The sequence below is a fragment of the Emydura macquarii genome, unplaced genomic scaffold (genome assembly GCF_026122565.2).
Source record: "Emydura macquarii macquarii isolate MOO-44397 ecotype Brisbane River unplaced genomic scaffold, CSIRO-AGI_Emac_v2 contig_2156, whole genome shotgun sequence".
In the NCBI taxonomy this organism is placed as follows: Eukaryota; Metazoa; Chordata; order Testudines; family Chelidae; genus Emydura; species Emydura macquarii.
The window spans coordinates 1-24,627 of record NW_027132293.1 but is presented as its reverse complement, the minus strand read 5'-3'; the positions used below and the strand labels follow the sequence as shown (position 1 = coordinate 24,627).

At 44.1% G+C, this 24,627-nt stretch overlaps 1 protein-coding gene and 2 pseudogenes across 1 annotated transcript; 1 reads left to right on the top strand and 2 right to left on the bottom strand.

Moving 5' to 3' along the window:
- The window catches only part of LOC137160153 (zinc finger protein 850-like), a 29,307-nt pseudogene extending 27,075 nt beyond the window's left edge, over positions 1-2,232 (top strand).
- A 7,627-nt stretch (positions 2,233-9,859) lies between these two features.
- On the bottom strand, positions 9,860-15,080 carry LOC137160155 (N-myc proto-oncogene protein-like; annotated as a pseudogene).
- Positions 15,081-23,001: 7,921 nt separating this feature from the next.
- LOC137160154 (serum amyloid A protein-like) lies at positions 23,002-24,336 on the bottom strand. The gene is made up of 2 exons (XM_067558601.1): positions 24,085-24,336; positions 23,002-23,190 (listed from the first exon to the last, which is right to left on the bottom strand). Exons 1-2 carry the CDS (start codon positions 24,210-24,212, stop codon positions 23,049-23,051), a joined length of 270 nt encoding a protein of 89 aa, XP_067414702.1. The 5' UTR covers positions 24,213-24,336; the 3' UTR covers positions 23,002-23,048.
- Between the last annotated feature and the right edge of the window lie 291 nt (positions 24,337-24,627).

Below are 24,627 nucleotides of genomic sequence, written 5' to 3'. Positions count from 1 at the left end.
TGCCGACTGGGCTCCATGACTCAAGCCACCACTGGGGCCTGGACAAGCCTCTCCCAGAGGGTGGCCCAGATCCCAACTGCCATGCCTCCCGGGGCCCAAGGCTCAGAGGCATGAATAATGGGTGAACTGAGGCTATGCCAGGGGCAGGACACCAGGGGTTGGGGGGGGGGGTCCTGGCCTGCGCTCTCCACAGCAGCCTGCAGCACAGTCTCTAGGTGCTGGCCCACCAGGATTTTCTCTTGTTTATCTGGCCCATCCACCCCAGGGCGTGGGGGAACCAGGCCCCCAGCCTCACCCAGGGACATCTGCACAGAAAATCTCGTAACAAAGAGCTGCCCCGTTAGTGTTGCTGCCCCTTCCGAGAGCTCTTCTTCACGCTGGGCAGCTCCGGGTGCTGCGGGGATGAGGCGCTCAGCTGGCATGACTGTTCCCTCCACTCCAGCCCCCTCCCGCCAGTCTCCAGCCCTCCAGGTGGGGCTGCCCCAGCTCCCATCACCAGGAGCAGACCCCAGCTCCCGTGCCCCTTCCTTCAACTCAGGGCTGCTGGGTGGCTGCAGCGCCCCTTGGTTTCTCTCCACTCCTCTGTCTGGATTGAGAAGCAGCACAGTCTAGTGGGCAGAGCACTGGACTGCAGCTCTGGGGTCTCTTCCCCATTCTGCCACTGAGCTCGGGCAAGATCCTTCCCCTCCCTGTGCCTCCATTTCCCCTTCCACCCTTTGTCTGGTCAGTGTGAGTTCTTTATGGCAGAGACTGTGTGTTTCATGTTCTGTGTGTCCAGCACCTAGCACAATGGGGCTTCTTAGTGCCGATCTAATAGACCATAATCATATCCTCTGAGCCGTTCCAGCCCATCCCAATGGGAGATGAAATGATTCACTGCGTTTTAATTTTTCATGTGCTAGAAACTGGTTTATTTTTCACTGCTCAGTAGCTTCCAAACAACCAAGAGCTAAGCCACAAAGGTGATGGGTTAAATGCAAATTGCACTTGAATGAAAAAACCCTTTGTGGGACTCTACAAACTACCCAAAGGGCTCCTTCCCAGACACCTGCTGTCTGATGATCAAAACATTTCTCCCCTCCCTTAGTGAGAGAGCGTCACGTGAATGTATTATAAGGGGGGGTGAAAGGTGCTAGGTCTAAAAGCTGTTAGAGCCAGATCCTGTGGATAGAAGGGTAGAGCTGCGTGTCAGGGTCGCTCTCTCCAGCTGCTCACTGCACCCAGCTCCGGATGGCTCCAGCCCCAGCTCCAGCCCCCCTCTGCATCAGTGCGGCTCAGCTCGGCTCGACTCTCTGGGATGCTCGTTGGGCTCCTCTGGTTCTGCTGCTGTGGGTCAGCTCAGCTTGGGTCTCTGAGCGTCTTCTCTGGCTTCCGCACCCAGCTGCAGCCCCAGCTCGGCTCTCTGGCTGCTCCTCTGGTTTTGCTGCTATGGCCCTGCTCAGCTCAGCTCCCTGGTTTGGGCTTCTTGTCTTAGCTTGGCCCTGCTCTCTGCCCAGGCAGGCAGCTGTAGCTCAGCTGGAGGACGGGACCCCCCCTGCTCTACTGGCTCCCTCATTGGCCTGCCTGCCTGTCAATCAGGCTGACCTGAGTTTGCCTCTCCCCACTGGCCCTGGGGGCTGTGTCTGTTTCAGGGTCCTGCTTCCTCAAGAGATACCAACCAGAAAGACCCATTAAGTTTCAGTAAGGGGATAATAGACCCCTTACAATACAACAGGGAACATCAAGCAGTTTGAGATCTTCTGCAGCCTGCTGGGGTCTGCCCTGAGCCAGGAGAGGCCCGCAGAGCTCACAGCTAACAGTGCACCCGGCCATATGTGCCTGGCCCAAGAGCAGTGGGTGAAGGGGCTTCTGGCCTGCCATGGACCTCATTGGGCAGACTCCTGTTCTGTGGGGAAATGGAGCCTGTTGTAACAGCAGTTGCCTTTTAAGGACCATGGGTCCCTGCATGCGGTGCTCCATCCAGCTGGACTGTTGTAGAATTTAGAGGCAGCCCCATGGCCAGCCACCCTCCCTCGCTGTGGAGTGCAGCATGAAGGGCTGGGCTGGCGTGTCCCTCTGAGTCAGCACATCTCCCCCCAGAGCGGCGAGTCAGTCACCTGGGACCGCCTCACCTACACTGACCTGAAGGCGCTGAGGAACAGGAAGATTGGGGTGGGGCTGAGGCGCACACCCTCTGCCTCCAAGTCCTCGCTGCTGAGCTCCAAGCACTACCTCATCCTCATCTACTCATAGACTCATAGAATATTAGGGTTGGAAGGGACCTCAGGAGATATCTAGTTCAACCCCCTGCTCAAAGAAGGACTAAACTCAGCTAAATCATCCCAGCCAGGGCTTTGTCAAGCCACAGCTTAAAAATGTCTAAGGATGGAGATGCCACCACCTCCCTAGGTAACCCATTCCAGTGCTTCACCATCCTCCTAGTGAAAAACTTTTTCCTAATATCCAACCTAGACCTCCCCCACTGCAACTTGAGACCATTGTTCCTTGTTCCGTCATCTACTACCATTGAGAACAGTCTAGCTCCATCCTCCCTGGAACCCCCTTTCAGGTAGTTAAAGGCTGCTATCAACTCCCCCCCATTCTTCTTTTTTGCAGACTAAACAAGCCTAGTTCCCTCAGCCTCTCCTCATAAGTCTTGTGCTCCAGCCCGCTAACCATTTTCGTTGCCCTCCGCTGGACTCTCTCCAACTTGTCCACATCCTTTTTATAGTGGGGGGACCCAAAACTGGACACAATACTCCAAATGCGGCCTCAGCAATGCATATTTTACTCAATTGCAAATAGAAAGAATATATCAAAGGAATTAATTATATGCTTCCATTCCAATAAAGTTGTAACCACCATTTTATTGTTTCAAAGCTCCCACAAATATCTCTGAGATGGATCATTTTAATAGCCAGCTAAACCAATGACCTGTGCAATTTTCTTGAAGTTTGACTCCAGTCTTGAAAGCTCCATCGACACTGGAGCAACTACCAAGTTGCAGAGATCCAGTTACCATGAGGAAGTCACCTAACACAGTTAAATTGTAGTTGGGTCTTTCAGGGTAGCCTGGAATGACTCTGAACTGTGCTTCTGAATAGCGTTTTAGCCCTACTAAAGTCCCAGGGCGACACACAGTTCTGGAACACAACACGTGATTCACTCCTGTTTATAGTGCCAAACCAAACTGCATTTTATGGGTTGTTATTATTAGATGAAATTACTATAAAGTGGGTGCACAACTGGCTGAAAAACCAAAGTCAAAGAGTAGTTATCAATGGTTCACTGTGAAACTGGCAGGACATGTATAGTGGGGGCCCGCAGGGGTCTGTCCTGGGTCCAATACTATTCCGTTAATGGCACGGATAATGGAGTGAAGCGTATACTTAATAAATTTGTGACTGACACCAAGCTGGGAGAGATTGTTAGCACTTTGGAAGAGGGTTAGACTTCAAAATGACCTTGAGAAATTGAAGAATTGGTTTCAAATAGGCAAGAAAAACTTCAATAAAGACAAGTGCAAAGTACTACACATTGGGAGGAAAAATCATTTGCCAAATCCAAAATGGGGTATAACTGGGTAGGGGGTAATACTGCTGAAAAAGATCTGTGAGTCATAGTTGATCCCAATTTGAATATAAGCCAAAAATGTGATGCAGTTGCAAAAACGGCTAATATCATTCTGGATTGTATGAATAGGAGTGTCCTAGGTTGACTGGGAGGTGCTCTACCTGACACTAGTGAGGCCTCAGCTGGACTATTTTGTCCAGTTTTGGGCGCCACACTTTAAGAATTATGTGGACAAATTGGAGGGAGTCCAGAGGAGAACAACAAAAATGATCAAAGGTTTAGAAAACCTGACCTAAGAAGAAAGGTTAAAAAAACTGGGTAAGTTTAGTCTTGAGATGAAGTGGGGACTTGATAATAATCTTTAGCTATGTCAAGGGCTGTTATAAAGAGGACAATGAATAGTAGTTCTCCATGTACACTGAAGGCAGGACCAAAACTAATGGGCTTAATGTGCAGCATGGGGGATTTAGGTTAGATATTAAGGAAGAACTTCTGAACTATAAAGCCAGTTAAGTACTGGAATAGGTTACCGAAGATTGTGGAATCCCGCCACTGGAGGTTTTTAAGAACAGGTTGGACAAACATCTGTCAAGGATATACATCGTCTGCCACAGCAAAGGGGGCTGGACGTGATGATCTCTCAAAGTCCCTTGCAGCCCTATGATTCTATGATTACAGTAGCATTACCTAATCTAGCATCTGTGCAGACACGTAACAAAGATGACTGTCCCTGCCCTCGAGAGCTTACAATCAAGGTGTCAGACAGAAAGCAACAAATGGACAAAACAGGGAAATGGGGATAGGAAACCAGGAGCTTGAGATAAGAAGAAATCCAATTTTACCATAAAAATAAAAGCCTCAGTTCACCGCTTTCCTAACGAGTGCTGGACAATTGAGATTTGTAGGCATCACAAGCAGAGATAGGGTCTGCCAACATGGTAAGTGAGACCTAAGTATGATCATGTATAAAAAATGTAACTTGGTACTTCAGATAGGTGAGCTCTGTAATGCAGTGGTAATTCTGGTAGGTAAGAAATACGCAATAATTATAACAAATACAATCATTTGATTCTGGGTTTCAAACAATAATCACATTATGTGTGTATGTTTTACATTTCTGTTATTTAGGATAGTCACACTGTAATCACTTGTACAGTCAACTACAGCCAAATGGTTTCTTCAAAGGACCAATGATAGCCTGTTGTGCTGCTTACTATATTTGGATATGGACTTACCTTTAAATCAGCAGTGGTAGGTAACCAATATATTAAAATAATTTTTACAACATATACAACAATCTGTGGATGACGAATTCATTTTATTTTCTATAGGCCAAATGTTGTTGACCTCACATATAAGTAACAGTCTGGAACTGAAATGGAAAAAGTGGGGAAAGCATGGCATTGTGGTTAATGCATAGCACTGGGACTCAGGAGATCTATATTCTGGGCAAAGTCCCACTAATTTCACTATGCCAAGGTTTCACCTTATATTCCTGGCTTTACCACAGATTTCCTGTGCAGTTCTTAAGATCTAATTTTCAGAAGTCCAGAGCACCCATATTTCTCCTTGCAATCAATACTTACTTCACAGGGATGCTGTGAGGCTACAAATTCATAAACTATTTTCTGGTCCTCAGATAAAAGGCACTGGAGAAATGCAAACTATTATTTTAATTAAAAAGTCCTGAGTATAGCTGTGTAAAGACCACAATAAACAATATTAAATCAAAGAGACGCGAATCACACAAAGATAATGTTTAAACAACTTTAATCTTCTGATTTAAACCAGTAACAAACCAGGCCAGCGTTTCTCAATTAAATTTGGCCACGGAACCCTTTTGAACTCCATAAATAATTGCGGAACCCCCCAAACTCTTAGCAGTCTTCAAATGTCGAAATAAGCAAAGGTCAGCATTTCTCACTTAAATTACACTTACACTGGATACCCTCCGCCGGAAAATCCGAGACATCTTCCCTTTTTCGGCGGCGCGGAGAACAGCTGCTCGCGGAATCCTAACAGTGTTCCCGCGGAACCCGGAACACCAATTGAGAAACACTGAACCAGGCAATTCAGACTTAAAGCTGAAATCATTTAAAGTAATTTCATTGTGTTTAGGTTTATCAGCACATACAATGGAAACAGCACCCTGCCTGAATTATGCACGTCATAAAAACTCAAGCCATTTCTGATATGACTTGGTGATAAATTGCTATAACAGCAGCTTGGTATCCAGGAAATTTACTTTCACATGTATTGATGGCAACAGGTGACATAGAGATAATGATATCATTAACACGTTTCATCTCTTGAACCACTCCCAATGCTGACGTTTTGCTTATACTGTTTTATGGGGGGCCATTTCGTTTTGGGTGTTTGCAGTCCCGTGTGTTTTTAATGGTATTTTTAACAAAATAAGCAGAAAAACGAGCTGGGGAGTGTCCTTTGGGGGCATTTTAACGCAGCTATTACATACTAGGGAGAAATCCATTTTGCTCAGTCAGCAGTAATGCTATCTGTATTATATAAACAGGAACATAGGATTGGTATAGTTGATTACACCAGTGATCCATGTAGTTCAGCATCCTCTCTCTGACTGGCCAGTACTAGATGCTTCAAAGGAAGGTGCAAAAAACCTAGCAGTAAGCATGTATGGGCTAACCGGCCCACAGAGAAAATTATTTTAACCCCCATAATAGTTAGGGCCAAATTCTGCATTAAATGAAGTCCTGGGGTTGACCAGAATGATGAATTTGGCTCTTACCCTGGAATTTGTCAAGCAGTTCAACAGACATGATCATTTGTAACAGCTCCTCCAGAGATGTTGTCGTCTGTCATGCAAATATAACATACATATCATTAACAAAATAGGATGGAGTGTCTCTATATTATTTGAATGAGTACTCATGGACTCTAAATTCTGCAGACTGGCATGAAAGATTAGTTTGTCTGTTGTCTACATCTGCATACAGATCTTCATGAAATTTTTGATAAATAAAACACTTATTTTTCTCAATCTGTCTTTCCCTTTTGCCCCAAACCCTCCTCAAGAAACCAAACAAACTAAAACCCCAACAGCATGAGTCCACATCATGACTTTCCACATTTTCATTTAAATAACTAAGTTCATATGCAAGAAAGCATCTGAAAGACACAAACTTCCATTTCATTTTGACTTAAAAGTCCTTAAAACTTAGATTTTCAAATTTTGTTAAAACAAACATAAAATCTGTCCTCGCCAAATTGCCACCTATAGCAATTTTGAACGCAAGCTTATGAACCCCCTAAAAGGGATTTAAAAGAAAAAGCACACCCCCTAAGAAGGGTAGTGATAGTGCTATGTAGAAGAATATTGATCAACCATATGGGGCCAGGCATTTAATTACATGGAAACAGGATCCAGCCCCCATTCTCCAAAAAAGGACCCTTAAGAATGAGTTTTGTGCTGAATCTATAAACAAACACTTTACATCTTAGTTTTACACTCATCTTGATCCCTAAGCACTCAGATGCCACAGCAATGAGCATGACATATGAACAGAATAGATGGCAATTGTTTTTGATAAATTATGGAAAAAATAGGGATGGTCTAGATAATACTTGGCCCTGCCTTGAGTGCACAGGACTGGACTAGATGACTTCTCAAGATCCTTTCCAGTCCTACACTTCTATGATTTCTGTATATCCAATAAATGGGCACAGCCATTTCCATCAATGATTCATGTCTGCCCATATTGCGGTTTGTAAGCATGGTATGAAACCATATGCAAACAAGGACAGTTGTAGCATGGTTTGTAAACCAATATTTGGTGTGGTTATAAATTAATATTAAGAAGCTGTGCTGGAAGCCTGTTGCTGGAAATGGGGAAGGCGGCAGGATGGATGTTTGAAAAGCCTCCCTCCCCCCATCGGAATGAAACCCATGCTACTTACTACTGTGTTCACACAGTGCTTTAGAACAGCATTCTAACTGGAGTTGCTAGTAAAACTGGCTTGAGAATGGTTTTCAAACTAGTAGGTAGGGCAGTTAAGTTCTTCAGCATGGACAAGACAGAAGTTGTCCATGTGAAATACTTTTTTTGTCTTCAAACTTTTTTTTTAATAATGCCGTTTTGTGTCGCTGGCGTAGCTGCGATGCAGTCAGCTGACTTACGGCCTTATCCAAAGCCCATTGAAGCCAGTAGGAAGACCCCCATTGGGCTGCATGGTTTTGGATCAGGCCCTAAAACAGAACCAACTGAAGTAGCGTGCATGGAGAAATAATTTCTCTTTTACCTCTTTCTGCCGCTCTTTACTTATTCCTGGCCAACCCATTTTGAATGTTATTTTCAAGAACTAATGAAGCATTAAAATAGAAGCTGCAATTCAGAACTGGCTTTTTGAAACAAATCATAACACTTACAATGGACCTATTACATTTAATGAAGTGACTTTTATTCCCCCAACTTTTCATCCTTTCATCAGGGCCTGAGCCTGCTTTCTGAGCCCACAAAACTCCCCTCACTTCATTGAGAATTTTATGTATGGAATGACTCTTAAATCAGGTCTAAATGTACAATTATGAATTAACATACATATACAGGCTGGATCCTCAGATGGTGTAAATTGGTGCAGACTGAGTTGAAACCAGTGGAGCTATACTAGTTTATACCAGATGAGGATCTGACCCCTGTATATTTACTGGATTATACATAAGTAGTTCCAACTGCTGAAGTTCCTGCGTAAGTAAAACTCCCACTGACTTTGATAAAGAGGTGGGAATGTGGAAATCCTTAATTACCAGGAAGTTGCAGAATGAGGGGGGATGGAGATCTTGCCCAGCTTGGTTGATACAGAGGCTTCGAAGGCTTAGGTTTTTACTGGTAAATGTGGGTAGATGTTGATTTCACCGTACACACACAAACTGACAAAACTATTTCCATCTATAAACATCAAATGTATAGCTAGGAAGGCTGCTTGAGAGCTTCTTAGAGCATGATTTAAGGATATGAACTTCGTATATTTTAATGTGTGACGTTGACAATTTGTGTTTTAAGGATTGTAAAGCTTTAACATTTTGAATCTTAACATCTGCCATCTTTAAATAATTGTTGTCTGACCCCACCTAAGCTTCTGCAACTACGAAAATTTAAATCAGCAAAAATTTAAGAAGTGCTTAAAATGAAAATTGATATTACCTGTTGAAATGATTAAAAATGAACATTAAATTCTGCCAAGCCTACTGATACAACAGCTCTTGGGACACTAAACCCTCCTTATGCATGGTTACGGTCTAGTGATCCAGTGCATTTCACAGACCCACTGTCCCACCTACAAAATGCTCTTCCTGCTCCCGAAGAAACCGCAACCTGCCAGCTGTGATTCTGAAGCATACACACTGCTTGGTCTCTGTATTTCTTACCCCCAGGCTTCAGAAAAGGCATTTCTGCTGTATTACAGGCCTGCCATGGCAATACTGTGACACAGCTTGGCTCCGTGATAAGTAGCACTGCAAGACTGGTCCCTAACTTGAAAGTGGGATTTTTAACTGATTTTTTAACATTGTTAGTAGATACTTAAGAGGAATTTAGACAGAACACAAACCACCAATCAGCACAAATTTTGACTCTTTTAACAAATGGTGGCCAACCTTTGGGTTATGTCTTTTGATACAATAAGTTAAAAAGAACAGAATTAGAGAGTAAGACTCAGCTCCTAAGATCCTGGTTAACTACACAGACAGTTCTCTATCCTATGGCACTTCATTCCACTGATATTCTGGCTCACTGGGTATCAGCTCACCAGCTGATGGAAATCAGCTTTGCATCCTAGTTCTGAGAGTGCTGTGCATTCAGCAACTGATCCAAAGCCCACTGAAGTCAATGGGAGTCTTCAATGGGCTTTGGATAAGGCCTATACAGCAGTGATTTTCAACCTTTTTTCATTTGTGGAACCCTAAAAAATTTTGAATGGAGGTGCAGACCCCTTTGGAAATCTTAGACATAGTCTGCAGATCCCCAGGGGTCTGCAGATCTCAGGCTGAAAACCATTGCCATAGAGGGATCACGATATCAGAAGAGAGATATGACAAGTAGATTGTCAGGAGTACATTACAAATGTTCCCATTACAATTACTTTGTTACCAGAAACAGTCATTTCCTGGCTTCTCACCCCTCCTGTAGTATAAGCACTATCCTGTGACTGAAAGTGCGTGGGGGCTGAGATCATGTCTTTATGTCTCGTGGGCACCATTAAAGTAAAAGAATTTATAATAAGAGAATAACTCCATTTAAAAATAAATAGTGAAGAGCACATCATTTAACTGCTATTTATTTTCATAAACATGAGGTATTTCAAAGTGCTATAAGACACAGCACTAAATGTACTTTGTTGGAAGAAATTAAACACAGAACTTTTCAGTTTTACCCAGTTCTATTCACCAACTGGAAGAAACAAGCTAGGAAAAGAAGAAACAAAAAAGCTAGGAAAAGAAGAAACAAGCTAGTAAATTTCTTTACATTTTTCTTACTTGAAAAAGTGACAAAGTAATATCAAACTCAAATCTTTCACAACTTATTTTCATACAAAAATATAAGTATCAAATTTAGTTATGTCTGATCATCACACTAAAGTATGTATTGTACTAATTCTTACACTGCCTGAATAACAGAGACTAACAATATATTTGTATACAAAAACAGTGCAAAAACTCCTCAAACAGTGAGTTACTACAGTGCTTAGGTATGAACTTCCTCCAGTCAAATACTGGTAGCAAGAGCTACCTCTCATAACCCAAGATATGTACAAAAGACAAGTGTGTAGATGGTACTTACAGAAAATTCCTACAGAAGTACAAATGGTAACCCTTAAAGTAACACATATTAGAACATAAGCACCATGAAAAATCAGGAATGAATGTCTTTAAACTCAACTAGGTGTCATCAGCAGCTCCAAATGCTCACAACTTTTAAAGAACATCTACAGTTCTTAAGAAGAAATACAAGGGCAGTCCATCGTTTGGCAGTCTGTTGAACTCCTTGCAAGAACTTCCATGTGCTCTGTACCTGGATAATATAAATCATCAACTACTTCAGGGACTGGATTGAAAGTAAAACCAACATTCTTAACATCAATAAACACTTTTTTTTTTTTAAAAAGAATAAAAAATGCGCAAAGTGGCAGTGACTGTCCAGGTCAGGCATAAAAAAAGTTTAGCAACTCGCTATGTGTTCTATTTCCTTTAGCAACTCCTGTTGTCTTGCTTGCAATTTTTCCTTTTCTAACAATAACTTTTGTTCCTCTGCCTCAAGAGAATGGATATAATCAGTGGCTTTTTTCAAGATGAGTATTTTTGTAGCTTTCTTGCTTTGAACCAGTTCAGGTACATGGCCCCATAACGTGAGGAACCTAGCGTGTAGATCCTTATTCCGCTGACGTTCCAGACTATTCTGGTGACATCGACGTTTGCTATCCTTTGAATCTGCATTTTGAGGACTTGAATTCTTAGACTTTGGTTGGATCACAGGTTTTATTGGATGGGGCACCTCATTTTTTAGCTTTTTCTCCTGCAGGGTGTCTTTGCTTTTAATGTCTGGAGAAGGGGCGGCGTAGTTGTGCTGCTGGTGAATCAGGGCACAAGGCTTTAGAATCAGTTCATCCTGCTGCGTCCTCACTGATGTCAAGGTAGTATTTTTAGGGTGCATGGTAATAGTAAGAGTAGTAACAGCCTTATTGGAGGAAGAGCACCTCTTCTCTACTGTCACAACATTAATTTCTTCCACTTCATCCTCTTCTTCTTCATCTTTAGAAATACAAACTGTAAGATAAAGAAAATAAGCTGTTCTCTCCCCAAAATATTCATACAGGACTGTGAAATTTAAAAACTAGTAACATATCTGTATGAATTCTCAGGACAAATGGCAATCCATAAGTATTTAAGCATTCAGAATATACACTAAAAGTAGCAACGCAGTAGCTGAGGATAAAAATAGGCCACATATACTCACTGTCTACAGATAGATGGAAGTAGATATGCACACACAATGCATACAGTCAGACCCAGATACAATAAATGGATGTCTCTGCAACATTAAAATTAGAACCCTAAGAACAGACAGTTTTCCGCACTTTTTCAAGCCATACAATAGGAGGACACATGAAGGTGCAACCCAGATAAACATACTAGAGGAAACAGTGTTAGAGAAAATTCCCTGATTTATATTTTAACCATGAAACTGGGGGACAGAACACACATGTGTGCACACACAGACGCATACAACCACAACATCTCCCTTGCTTGATCAAAAAGCAGCTAGAAAATTAAACAATTGCTGAATTTGTTCTGATGCACAATATGAAGCTGCCGGAGTCTGAGAGTCCCTTTAAGACAATATTTGGATTTACTGCCCAGAAGACAGCTGTTGGGAGGAAATGCTTTCTCACTGAAAGCTGTCAAGCCACAGACATTAAGGGACAGTAAGGCTTTTGAAACAGGAGGCTAGTCATCAAGTTTATTATGATGGTCATATGGATCTACACATTTACACAAGAGAAATTGTGTTTACAATTGAACTGGGTTTCCCTGGGACTGCAGATGGGTTTTTATATGGGAGGATTTTTTTTTAGCATTTTGTATTTTTCACTGTCTGCCTTAATCCAAAAACCCACAGTCATATGTTTCCTTGCTAAACTATTAGACAGCCTAGCCATTTCAAAGCCATGTACAAGGGTGGATTATTTTACACTAAATCTATTTTTTACTATATTGGCAATGCGCTATTTACACAATACATTCTGCATAAACTGCATTTAATTTGGCCACATGAATAAATTTTGAGATTAACCACATTGTACGCTGTGGCATGGAGACGATTAAAAAAACCCCAAACACTCAAGTTCATCCAGCATCTGTTAATTAAAAACGTGCCCAGGACAGAATGACCTTTAGTTACATACCACTGTCTGCTTTTTCACCAGCTGCCTGCAAAAGCGTACCTTCAAGGAATCCTTTCCAAAAGGCAAAGACCTAGGACAAGCATGCTGCCACCTACTGGCAAACCATATCCCAGCTAGCACTGAGAGGGAGTAAAACACAAGCACCCCTCGGACAGCGATGGGTTTAGTTCTTGGTTATCGTATTAATAAAGAAAAGTAAATGACAGTAGTCTGGGATTTACAAGCTCCCCCCTCTCCTAGACTAACTTTACTGCAGTGGTCCCAAACTTTTTTTTTGTTATCCCATGCTCTGCCCAGCTGGGGCTGGGTCAGGATGGGCCATGGTCAGGGTTGGGCTGCGATCAGGGCTGCGATCAGGGCCGAGGGCTGAGGCTGGGAGTGGGGCCCTGGACTCTCTCCCTCCCAGCCTCCCCTCTCTTCAACAGCAGGAGTTCCCATGCCCTAGGGCTCACGCCACTGTCATATTCTACACTGACATGATTCTGCAATGTTGGTTCTTCCCAAAATTTACCCCCACACTTCAGTTGCCATTTTACTTACCCCTCCGCTATCTCTCTGCCCAAGCATTTCAAGGTAGGGGGCTTCTTCAATCACTAAAGCATCTGACACCAACTTTTCCACAATCTTTTTTTTTATCGATTCACTGAGATGCAAGAAACAAAGAAAGGGACACGACCTAGGGTCATGGATTTACTTTCTTTAGTCTCCTGACCACATGAGTGCATAGAGGGGGTGGGGAAAGATAAGACTGAGGCCTAGTCTACCCCACAGAGTTAAGTCAACATAAGGCAACTTATGTCAGCCTAATTACGTCAGTGTCTACACAACAGCCTAACCTTGCGTCCACCCATGAAAGAGCCCTGCAATGTCGACATAATAGCTCCACCTCCACAAGAGGCGTAGGGCTTCTTTCAGTGTACTTAGGACAACGCGGTGTCGCTGTCTTACTTACATGGGCTGTTGGCTGCCCTTCCTCTCAATGTCACTACTGCTGCTGCTGCTGTGAAATTGACAAGAAAGGCCACTAGACTCCCTGCTGTGATCCCTGTGTCCAGCTCACGGCTTTCAGTGTCACCGCCAGGTGGACCCAGCTGCCCCGAGCTCCCCACTTCCAACCTGGCTCCCCTTGGCTCCCTGCTCCCAGCCACCCTGGTGCTCCCAGCCAGGCTGCCCTCGGGAGTAGGATGGGGAGGGAGCTGAGAGCCTGTGGGGCCAGCGGGAGGTGGAGCTGAGAACTCAGGCAGCAGCACGGAGCTCCACATGGAGCTGAGAGCCCAGGATCTCAGCCCCCCCCTCACTGCCCCTCTTCAGTCGGTGGAAGCACTCCTAGTGAGGATGCACACCACTGACAGAAGGAGGCCAGTGCAGACATGAAAAACCACAGTAATTGCTACGGTGGCTGTAAGTCGATCTAACAGGTCAACTTAAGTTTGTAGTGTAAACATGCTCTGAGTTTAATTGTGATTACTGGAAGGAAAATGTGGAGAGAGAGTGAGAGAGCGCCCCTTGTTTTTTCTCAATGTCAACAGCCTAAGGCAGCCTAGCAAAATGTTCATGATAATGCACCAGCCAGGCACAACATTACTCACCCACCTTACTGGGATGATGATAAAAGAACTAATGCTAGTTTACTTGACCATCCAATAACATTCACCCTAAGTGAACTGAATTTGGCAAAGCTGCCCCTAATGAATTCACTCTGCTTCCCTCTATGCATTTGGTTGGGGGGAGATGCATCACAAAAGATGCTGCCCACAAAGCTGCAATTCAGGGTGGGGCAACCAGGCACATACAAACACCACTGGGGAAGTGTGCACAGGCCAGCAAACCTATGATGAGTGGAGTATTTACCCGACTTCCTGAGAGTATCATCTCCTGAGCTGCTGGTGGCACTTGTGGGGTGGCCGCTGTGCTGGATGGCAGCTGCTGCCCGCTGTGCAATCCGACTGTTCCCACTAATGTTCACCCTGATGCCAATTATTCCCCCTGTTGCTGGGGCTGACTGTCTCCCTCTTGTTGCTGGGGAATGGGAACACCTCTGCAGGAGCCAGAGAGTTGTTGAGCCCTGCTTGGCTGTTGCTGCCGGTGCCCCCCGGGCTGGCAGTGGTGATGGATGCGCCAGCTGTCACTGGTGACACTGCTGCTCCCACTGTGCCCTGCAGTTTTTCATTCACTGCCCTCTCCAGCTTCTTGCGGGCACCAAAGCCATTCCACATACAATCCTGGAGGATGACGGAGCTGAGGTTTTTGCTGTCCCCAAAGATGGTCTTGAATAAGTCCCCTCCATCCAGGCTTCCCCAAAGGTCGGCCTCAGCAGGCAGCAGCATCAGTTTGGATGCCCAGTCCAGAGGATCATGGGTTCGGAATCCGCCTAGAGCCACCTCTCCCCATGGTACTGGGGCCCCTCCTGTGGGGTTCTCCTGAAGTCCTGCCCTGCTGGGAGCCAGAGGACGGGTAGGCAGCAGTGCAAACTTTTTCCAGATGTCCTCTCCTGGGAAAGCAGAGTCTGGACTGCACGAATAGAAATCATCTTCGTCTGGATAAAAGCAGGGCTGCAAAGAGTCGAACTCGAGGTCTGGGTTTTTACTGACCATCTGACATTAGTGGGTTTCTCTTGCTGATGCCTGGTTGGACTGTTATTTAGAGGGAGGTTTGAGTGCGTCTCCACTGGGAGGGAGAGACTCTTCTCCCAAGAACTGAAAGAAAATAAAAAATAAGCAAGTTAAAACAGGAGGAAATACATTTAGACATGAATATTTTCTCCCTCCCAATTAAAATAAAAACAAAGCCCAGAATCATTAAGATACAACAGGAATGGCAAATTTGGAGAAATATATTTCATTCCCTTAAACTGCTTAAATCACTCAGACAAAACAAAATCAGGCTGTGCACACACAAAGTTTTCTGTTTTAGCCCTACGCTCTGCAAGAAAACAAAACAATCCAGGAAAGGTCCAGGAGAAGTGCAAAGGGGTTTCTCACAATGCTAGCTCTCCAAACTGCAGCCAACGCCAAACACAGAGTAACCCAACCAACACACTGCACACAGATGCAAAGCTTGATACCCTAATTGCCCCAGAAAGCCCTTGTGACGTGGCCAACAAAAGTAGAGGAACTTTCACCCTTTTCGTCATCTGCAGAACTGCAAACGGGACAGGGGAGGATGCAAAAGGGGCAGAAAAGCTCAGAGTAACTCTGACACCCCCACCGCCCATTACATTGTGTCGTCCCCTCCCCCACACCAGTCCTCTCTGAAGGTACAGGACGTTTCTTTCCTGACCAGCTACAGTGCAGACTGAGCAAAGGGGTGAAAGGCTGCAGATGCAACTAGGGAATTTTGCACATTGCCACAATGCACTGAGAAGTGCTGGAACCACCAGCCTTCGAGCCCCTTTCCCTCCAGATGTGCTCCTCACTGGTGGGTGTCGCAAAGGGCTTGGGGGGAGGGCAGAAACAAAAGAGGCAGATGATCTTGCACATTGCACTTTAGTGAGCGCCAGCCCGCTTGTCCCCCACGACTGGCTTAGACCTGCACATTCACCCTTTGCTTGCAGGCAGCTGAGTGTCACTGGCTGGCTTGGAAGCGCTTGTCTCGAATATTACTTGGCACCAGAAACCCCTTTGCTCTTTATTCTTTGCAAGGGGAATTAGGTCCAACTCCCTTTGCAATTAAATAATAAATACGAAGAAAAGAGAGAATGCAAAAGCCGAGCCACTCTGAGCCGTTGGGGAGGGGCTGCACTTTGCAGGGGGGGTTGGGTTGTAATTGCACCAGTGATGTGCCTATTCAGTGCTGTGCACGGAGGAGGAGAGGGGGGGGGGGGTGACTTTAGGGTGCAGCTCCTTCTTTGGCACGCCCCGCCCCTTTGCACGAGTCGTGGCAGTAAAGGATGCCAGCCCGACTTTGCAATGCGATGCTAATACGAAAGCCAGGTCTCGGTGGCCGGCTTTGCAAGCGCATCCAGGACCAAAAAAAGCGAGGCGTTACGGAGGGGTCACGCCGAGGTGTCGGCTCCATGGTGCGTGGTGCAAATAACAACAGGAACTGCCCGGTGAGGACGGGGGGCGTTGAGCTCCGGAGCGGCGCTGCCCCGACGAGGCAGATTGCAAAGTAAATAAACAAAGGGCTCCGCAGGCCGCCTTCCTCGCCCTGCCCCTTACCCTTGGCAATACAGAGCGCTCGGAGCGGCTGCAGGCTTTTCCTCCGCGCAAGGCGACGCCTCGGGCGGTGCCCGGTGCAGGAGGCTGCAGCGGCTGTTCTGTCCGGCAAGGGAGGGGCGAGAGCGGAGCAGGGGATGCGGTGCTTTCAGGAGCTGTGTTCATGGGGGTCTCGAGGTCGGGGGGATGAGAAGGGGGTGGTGCTTAAGTGTCCTGACAAGAGTGGGGAAGCGGGGGGAGGATCTGTCATTCACAATTTGGGTAGGACAGTGCTTAAAGTGCACCTCTCCAGGGGCCCGCTCCATTGGTGTTGCTTTATTTTGCCTGATGTGCAACCCCTGGGGACCCCAGCCCACCCCCTCACACACGCAGGGAAGTGGGGTTTGGGAATTCCTCTCAGGAACATGTATTTTGCAAGCAGGTCTTTTTTGAGCAACCTGGTGCATTCCACAGGCAAAACACTTCTTGTGTGAGGTTCTTTGGCCATTGCGATGCAGGATGCCAGACAAGATGATCAGAATGGTCCATTCTGGCCTTAAAACCTATGAATTGATCAATCGTTTGCTGTTCAGCGAGTATATTTATGATGAGGAATAATAATGGCCCCTGAGAAAAAGGGCTAAACAACTTCCAGACAGTGATGAACTAAGCCTAGCCAGAGGCAGGGAAATCCCCTTCACAGCCTCTTCAGTTGGCACATTGCATTGCAGAAGTGCCGCCTTTTAGACTTTGCTCTGCAGAACACGCTCCAGATGCCCTCCTGTCATGTCTGTGTTGTCATGCAACATCGCATCAACAGGTGATGTTACATCGTGACGATGAACTTCGAGTACCATCATGTTGCTCTGCAATGACTTTATGAACACCCCAAAGATGTTCAGCAATTCTTGTGATGTCCCATAGGATGTGGAGCAGCCTAGTCAAAATCAGGACTGGTAGCAAAACCGTATGTGTGTTTGTTTGTGTGTGTATGTGTGTTAGCCACGGATTAGAGATGTGGTGCTGGGAGTTGGGCCATGTTTGATGGTCAGGTGGAAAATTGTTCCATTTTCTTAAAACAGTGGTTCTCAGCCTCTCCAGACTACCGTGCCCCTTTCAGGACTCCGATTTGTCTTCCGTACCCTAAGTTTCACCTCACTTAAAAACTACCTGCTTACAAAATCAGACATAAAAATACAAAAGTGTCACAACTGAAAAATTGCTTCATTTTCATTTTTAACCATCTAATGATAAAATAAAGCAATTGGAGTGTAAATATTGCACTTGCATTTCAGTGCATAGTATATAGAGTGGTGTAAACAAGTAATTGTCTGCATTAAATTTTAGTTTGTACTGACTTTGCTAATGCTTTTTATGTAGCCTGTTGTAAAATTAGGCAAATATCTAGATGCGTTGACGTACCCCCAGAAGAGCTCTGCATACCCTTAGTGGTCTGCTTACCCCAGGTTGAAAACCACTGTCTTAAAAGACCGAGGCATAGTTTGATTCGAGGGATGACAGGGTAGCAGAAGTGAATCTTAGTTCTACCACAACTAGTGATAATTTTCTGTAAAAAACCTAAACAACTGGTTAGAATCAATGACAGAGGGGATACAGTGCCCTGTATTCAGTACACAGGAGGTTTGACTGGCCTATGTCAGGATTTGAAGTACACCAACAGTCTACTAGGCAATGAGCTAGTTAGGTTTTGTGTGGTCAGTGCTGACCTGCCCTAGACTCCACAACCACCTTTTGGACTCAAGAGAGGGGAATTCATTAATTCATTCATGTGTACGGTTTCATTCATGTGTACATTCATTCACTCTGTACTTTGAAGTTGTAAAGTCCTATAAAAAAATCTAAGTATAATTAATTTGTATTGATTTGATTATTTTGGCTGGTCAGACAGATGTGGATGGTTTGTATTTAATTTTTCTTTTTTCTTTTTGCATATTAGTAGCCTTTAATGCCATAAAGCTTATTTAAGAGACCTTAATGTGTGAGCAATTTATACATGCTCCTCATTCGTACGCCTAGCTCCATTTTAAGCAATTCTATGTGGTTTGCGCCTTTAAATTAATTATTTGTGTCTCCTACATGCTCTTGAATTCTGTGTGTGTGTGTGTGTGTCCCTGGCATGGACACTGGATGCTGTCTGATTGTATGTTCAGAAATCTGTTGCTTGGTTCTCTCTGTATTCTCACTATTTCCTGTCTCAGTTGAATTTTCTCAGTAGCCTTTTTAATGATGTCTTCTTCTTTACTGGGATTAACTCTTCTTTTGGGTCACGTATGATGTAGCATATGTTTTATTCTTGTTGTCTGAACAGTCACACCTGATTGTGAACAGTAATAAAGAATAGTGTTGCTCCATTAGTTGGTGCTCTATTAGTTTACCTCCATAGTGAAAAACCAATACAGATATTGAAAAGCTGGCAACAGTTCCCTGAGCCAAAACCCACTGAAGTCAATGGGAGTCCTTCCATTCACTTCAAAGAGTTTCAGAGCAGACCCACTGCATTGTGCTGTCAGTCGACAACCCTTTCTCTGAAGTGACTACTTTACAGTATCCCTAGGATTTCCATTGACATTTTGTTCAATCTTTAGTTAAAAACCACCTGTGCTAGAAACTGATTTTTGCTGCTTCTTTGAGTGGTCAGTTGCTGAAGACAGAGTCCCCTGTATGTTTTTTTTTTTATAAAGGGGCAAGAAATCAGATACCTTAACTAAGGTTATTGAAGTAAGGATGCTTTTTGAAACAAAGAAATACTATTTTTTCCTTTATCTATTTCAGCATGTGGTGATAATTCTGTGCATGTAAAAATACTTTTGCAAACACAGTTCTACCATTTTCCTTCTTCAGTCTAGCCTCATCAGCTGACTGTTCTGCTAAGGACTGGCGCTTTTACCTGCGCACTTGCATCACAGCAGCTCCCACGATGGATTTTACCGACTCCAAATTGATTCCCAACTAACCAGTAGCAGTCTGGCATTGCCAGCTTCCACAGAGCAATGGCCACTCACTTCTCCACTGTCAGAGCAGGTCTCAAGCGAGTATTCACACGTTTCAGGGCTGAGGACAGCTCTGCACAAAGTACCATGAAAGTGGCTTGTCATATATGAAAGTTCTGCAGCCACTGCTCATCATCCCATCTTCATAACGATGCGATCCCACCGGTCAGTGCTTGTTACCTGGGACCAGAAGCAGTGCTCCCCTGACTGCAGCAGGTGTGTAACAGCCTCCAGCAAACGGGAATTGTTTTGTTCTATGGCTTGTAGCAGGCGGCTTGACTAACATCACAATTTTCCACACTGCGGCTCCTGTCTCGGCCTTCAAAATACTGCAGGATAAGTCGTGAGAAGTTCGTGATGCTCACAATGATAGTGCAGAGCTGAGCGGGCTCCATACTTCTCCGGCAATGGCGTATGCGTGGCAAAGACTGATGGGTTTTGAAAAATGGCGTGAAAAAGCGTTCGTCTGTTTGTCTGGGACAAGAAGGGAGAAGGGGCTTGGCCTGCTTCCTCCACTCCTCCCAGGGGACTTGGCCCCTCATGCAGCTGTGGGAACGGGAGCAGCTTCAGCAGGGTCCCAGCCAGCCTCGTTGATCAGGCCTCTTCCCTGCAGGCCCCATGAATGGCTGGCTCCAGCCCCATGGGGCCCACCTGGGATTGGAGCTCAGTGCCCTCTGCCAAGAGGCTGGGACTGGCACCAACAATCCTGCCCGGCAGCCAGAGAGACAGACAGACAGAGCCTTAACCCCTGCACAGTACCCCCAGCAGCCCTGTCTCCCCCAGAGACACCCCAACTCACCTAATGTTTTATTGAGATGTATGTAGAGAAAGATCAATTGATATCAATATAATTATCCCGCTGAAGTGAATGTAGAAACCACCAGACCTGCCTGACCAATACATTTCAGACTCAACAAGTCCCAAGCATCCAGCTCTGAACATTTCCAAAGTGGCAAACACCTACTGACTTCATTAAGCCAGAATATCTTGTATAGCCATTTGTGAAAGTTCATAGGTAATTCACACAATTTGAAAAGCCCCATTTTCAGTTTTTAAACCGCAAAAAGTCCTGTATATCGTCACTCTGGTTTACACATGAACAGACTCAAACTGTTTCCAGAAATGGAAATTTGTTGTGAAACAGTAAATGTTTAACCTATGCAAAGGAAGGGGTGGGCAGTGCACTAGGAGAAACTCTGTGAGTTCAAACATGCAGAGTTCCAAAGGTTTCAAGTGGGGGAAGGGATCAGGGTTTGATCACCCATGAAGTGGGCAGAGAGCATAGCCCTTCAGCTCCACATGAGTCCTGAAAGCTGCAGGGAAATAAACCTGGAGACCTTGGGGAAGCTGTGTTGAGGCCCCTATCCTAGAGGATATTCCCCAGATCAAACCACCCAGGATAGCCAAAAGGGAGCAGTACCACCATGAGACCGTTCCTGCCACACGGGGACCAAGACCCTACTCTGAAAGGATTTGAGGCCATAGTGTGGGAGCCTCTGCAGATTAATGCAGAAAGAGTGATCGGGAGGATCTCCCCCAGATTCTCCATGTTATAGCACATCTTGGTGATTGAATTGTAGAGGCTTTCACTAGCCTCTGTAAATTATATCTAAAATATTGTGCTAGTAAGTAAATTCCACTAAGCCTAGATAAACTACTGAGAATGAGAGAAAAGACAAGACATGTACAAATTAAACAAAAGAGAAGGGGCTGAGGTTTTTCATAGCAAACCATCCAAATAAAATCCCTAACTCCTGAATTACAACCCCCAGTCTCAAATAGCCAGTAAATCTGAGTATTGCTATTACAATTCCCAAAATACAACATGCAGGCTTGATCCATAGACCACGGAAGCAAATGGAAAGACTAGCTCTGGCTTCAATGGGATTTGAATCAGAGTTTTAATCAACAACCCTATAAATATATATGTTCTCTCTTTATGAGAGGAACTCTCATCAGCCCAAGATCCTGTTAATATTTGTCAGATACCAGCTGACTTGATCTGCTGCCAACAAAATGTCTGTAATAGATTTGAAGCCTATTGACTATGCACGTTTACCCTAAAAATTGAGGAAAATCCTAAAAAATTATTTGACCAGAGTCATGTGAAGAAGAACTAACTACATGCTGGAAATTTGTTTGATCTTTGCTTCAAGAGTGAGACATGGACTGATCATTGAAGTGTTGTAGCTGTATTGCTCGCAGGATAGTAGAGAGACAAGGTGGGTGAAATAATGTCTATTATTGGATCAACTTTGTTGGGGAGAGAGACAAGCTTTTGAGTTGCACAGAGCTCTTCTTCAAGACTGCTAAGGATGACATGATTTTGAGTTTCTAAGATTCTTTTTTTCCCTTAAGTTATGATGTTTGGGTTAAATGTGCTACCAAAATACTCTAATGAGAAAGCTGTCATCCGCCCAGTAACTATCGAAACACCAGGAAGCATACAAGCAGAAAACACTGCTTTCATTTTGATTTGCTTTTGTGCTTCTCCTTTTCTTGTCTATCTTTCAACTTCAAGTTGTGATCATTGAGCCTATTGAACACCTGCTAATGTTGCCAAGTTTTTATCAATCTACATTGGCAAGTCCTGAATTTAGTTTTCCCTGCCTGTCTGATGCTCTTTCCACTCGCTCCTGCTCTTAGACAAAAATGGGAAATTTCATCCAGTAACAGGAGCGGTGCCTCTGATCCAGCCTTCCTAGCCTGACGGCAGATGCAACAGAGATTCTAGCTCCCTGACAACAATAACTATATACTTTTAAAACCTAAACAATATTACCGCTCTTAAAAATGACCCGAGACTCCCAGCACCATAGAAAATTTGTTTTCATCTTCTCATTAAAAAGTTAACTTTCCTCTCACCCTGCTGCACAAATTTCCATTTTTGTCATGATACCTGAAACTTGATTTGGTGTATTTTAGTCCCCAAAATAATTTCCCAGGTAGGATGATCTTATGGTTAGAGGAGTGACTGAATTAAGGAAATCTGGATTCAATTCCTAGCTCTGCTATTGGCTGCCCTGTGACATTTGGCAAGTCAATTAACATCTCTGTCATCCCAGTGTGTAAAATGGGGATAATAATAAAAAGGAGAATTACCAGAATGGATCAAAATAGGCCAGTAGCCTGTCCCTGAGAGTGCCCGGTGACAACTGCTTCACAGGAATATACAAGAAATGGAGTAAAGGACAATCATTAAATATTCTGGAAGTTTCTTCCTAACCCGAGGCACTTAAGGATTACTTTTGCCCCGAATCAGGAAGATTTGTATGCGATATTGTTTGTTATCCTTTCAAATGTGGCTGAGGTTGTTTGTTAATTCACTGAGATGTTCAGAATTTAAAGATTTTATTTATTATGGTCTTGCTCAGCTGGTAAAAAAAGGAACCATTGTAAAGTCTGACAGGCTGCATTAGTATTTCGAGGGGAGGCCGTCAGGTCTGTAGCGGTTGGGGTCTCCTCCACCTCTGCCCCATGCATTTGCCTCCTGGTCTTGACGTGTGTCTTCCGCTCCTCTGCCACTAATGCCACCCTGCCAACCTTCCCTGGCGTCACTGAGGAAACAAAGGTTATTTTAGACAGTAGTTAGTGAAATCTGAGTGACTACATTATTTACTTTTCATTTTCTTCCTCTCAGTTTAATTTCTACTTTCCCACAAAATTGAGGACATGTGCAAACACCTGACCAACAGAAGTTGTTCAAATAAAAGATATTACCTCATCTCCCTTGTCACACAAACACAGACACAAATCTTTGCCTGTTTCTGAATAGCAGGAGTCATCCCAGAAATGCAGTAGTACAGAACTTGTGAATTAAAAGATACTTTTCAAATGAAAAATCCCATTACTTGCCTCCACTAAGTTCTACCCCCACCTCCTAAATGTCTTCATATCAGTGTTTCTCAACCTTTTTGATACCAGGGACCAGCTTCTTATACTGTGTCACGGAGATCTCAGGCATCCTATACAGTGTCTGGAAGATCTCAGGGATCGGTGCCGGTCTATGGACCAGTAATTGAGAAACACTGCTTTATATCATATCCATCCCATTCAACAGGAACCTTTAAAAAACTACTTGTTGGAGGAACACAAGTGAACCTGTGATCATAGTTTCTTTGGATGAAATAGGAAGGGCAATACGTATCGGTTCTAGATTAAAGGGAGGCCCTGCAATTATTTAAATGTTAAAAGCCCTGCTTTGAAATCATCTGCTTCCTTGTACATATTTATGTGATCTGATATGAAAATATATTTAAAATGGTCACCTCAGAAACCCCCTTTACATCGGAAGAATGGGTACAGACTTCGCACTTAGCCAGTTCAGATGTGAAATAAAGAAGTTCTCACTTCAAACAGGAAATAGCTATTTATCAAATACAATTTACGTCATAGTTATTTGATTGCCCAGCTCTCTATTGACTTTTCATAATGCAAGTAGAATCCATTACCTAATAACTTTTGCTGCCCACTCACCACCGGGCCCTCTCTGGGCAGCATCATAATTCCCACGAGCATGGAAATATTTATCTGCATTTTTATAATTCGCATCCCGCATGTCACTGTATGCACGCCACATATCCCCAGCGCCTGGAAAAGGGTGAAAGGATGACAGAGATACTGTAAAGTTAAAACAAAACTGTGAGCTTCTTCCACCCACACTCCTCTGATATAGTCAAACACCATTCTAGTCAATTCACCACTCTGGCTTCCAAGATTTTATAGGGAAGGCAAAAAGACTCCAGTACACCACTGAACAAATATTTGATTTTTTGGTTCAGTGGAACATCTGAGAAATCCAAAAATCTAATTTAGTTTCAAACCAAAATTGATTACGTTTTTCTAGTTATTAATAAATGAGTGTTATTGAGTATTATGTAATTATTGAGTATGATGGTTTTTCTAATCAAAATGCAGCAAAATGTCAGAATTGTGAAAGTTATATCAGAAACAATGCCAGAATTCTGAAAATTATAATTATTAGTTTTGAAGTT

What these genes read in the sequence shown, in the direction of transcription:
- LOC137160154 (XM_067558601.1), bottom strand. Translation starts at nt 24,212, where the DNA reads ATGTGGCGTGCATACAGTGACATGCGGGATGCGAATTATAAAAATGCA. An exon ending in TGGGCAGCAAAAGTTATTAG is followed by an intron (nt 23,191 to 24,084) that starts GTAATGGATTCT and finishes TTGTTTCCTCAG; the next exon opens with TGACGCCAGGGAAGGTTGGC.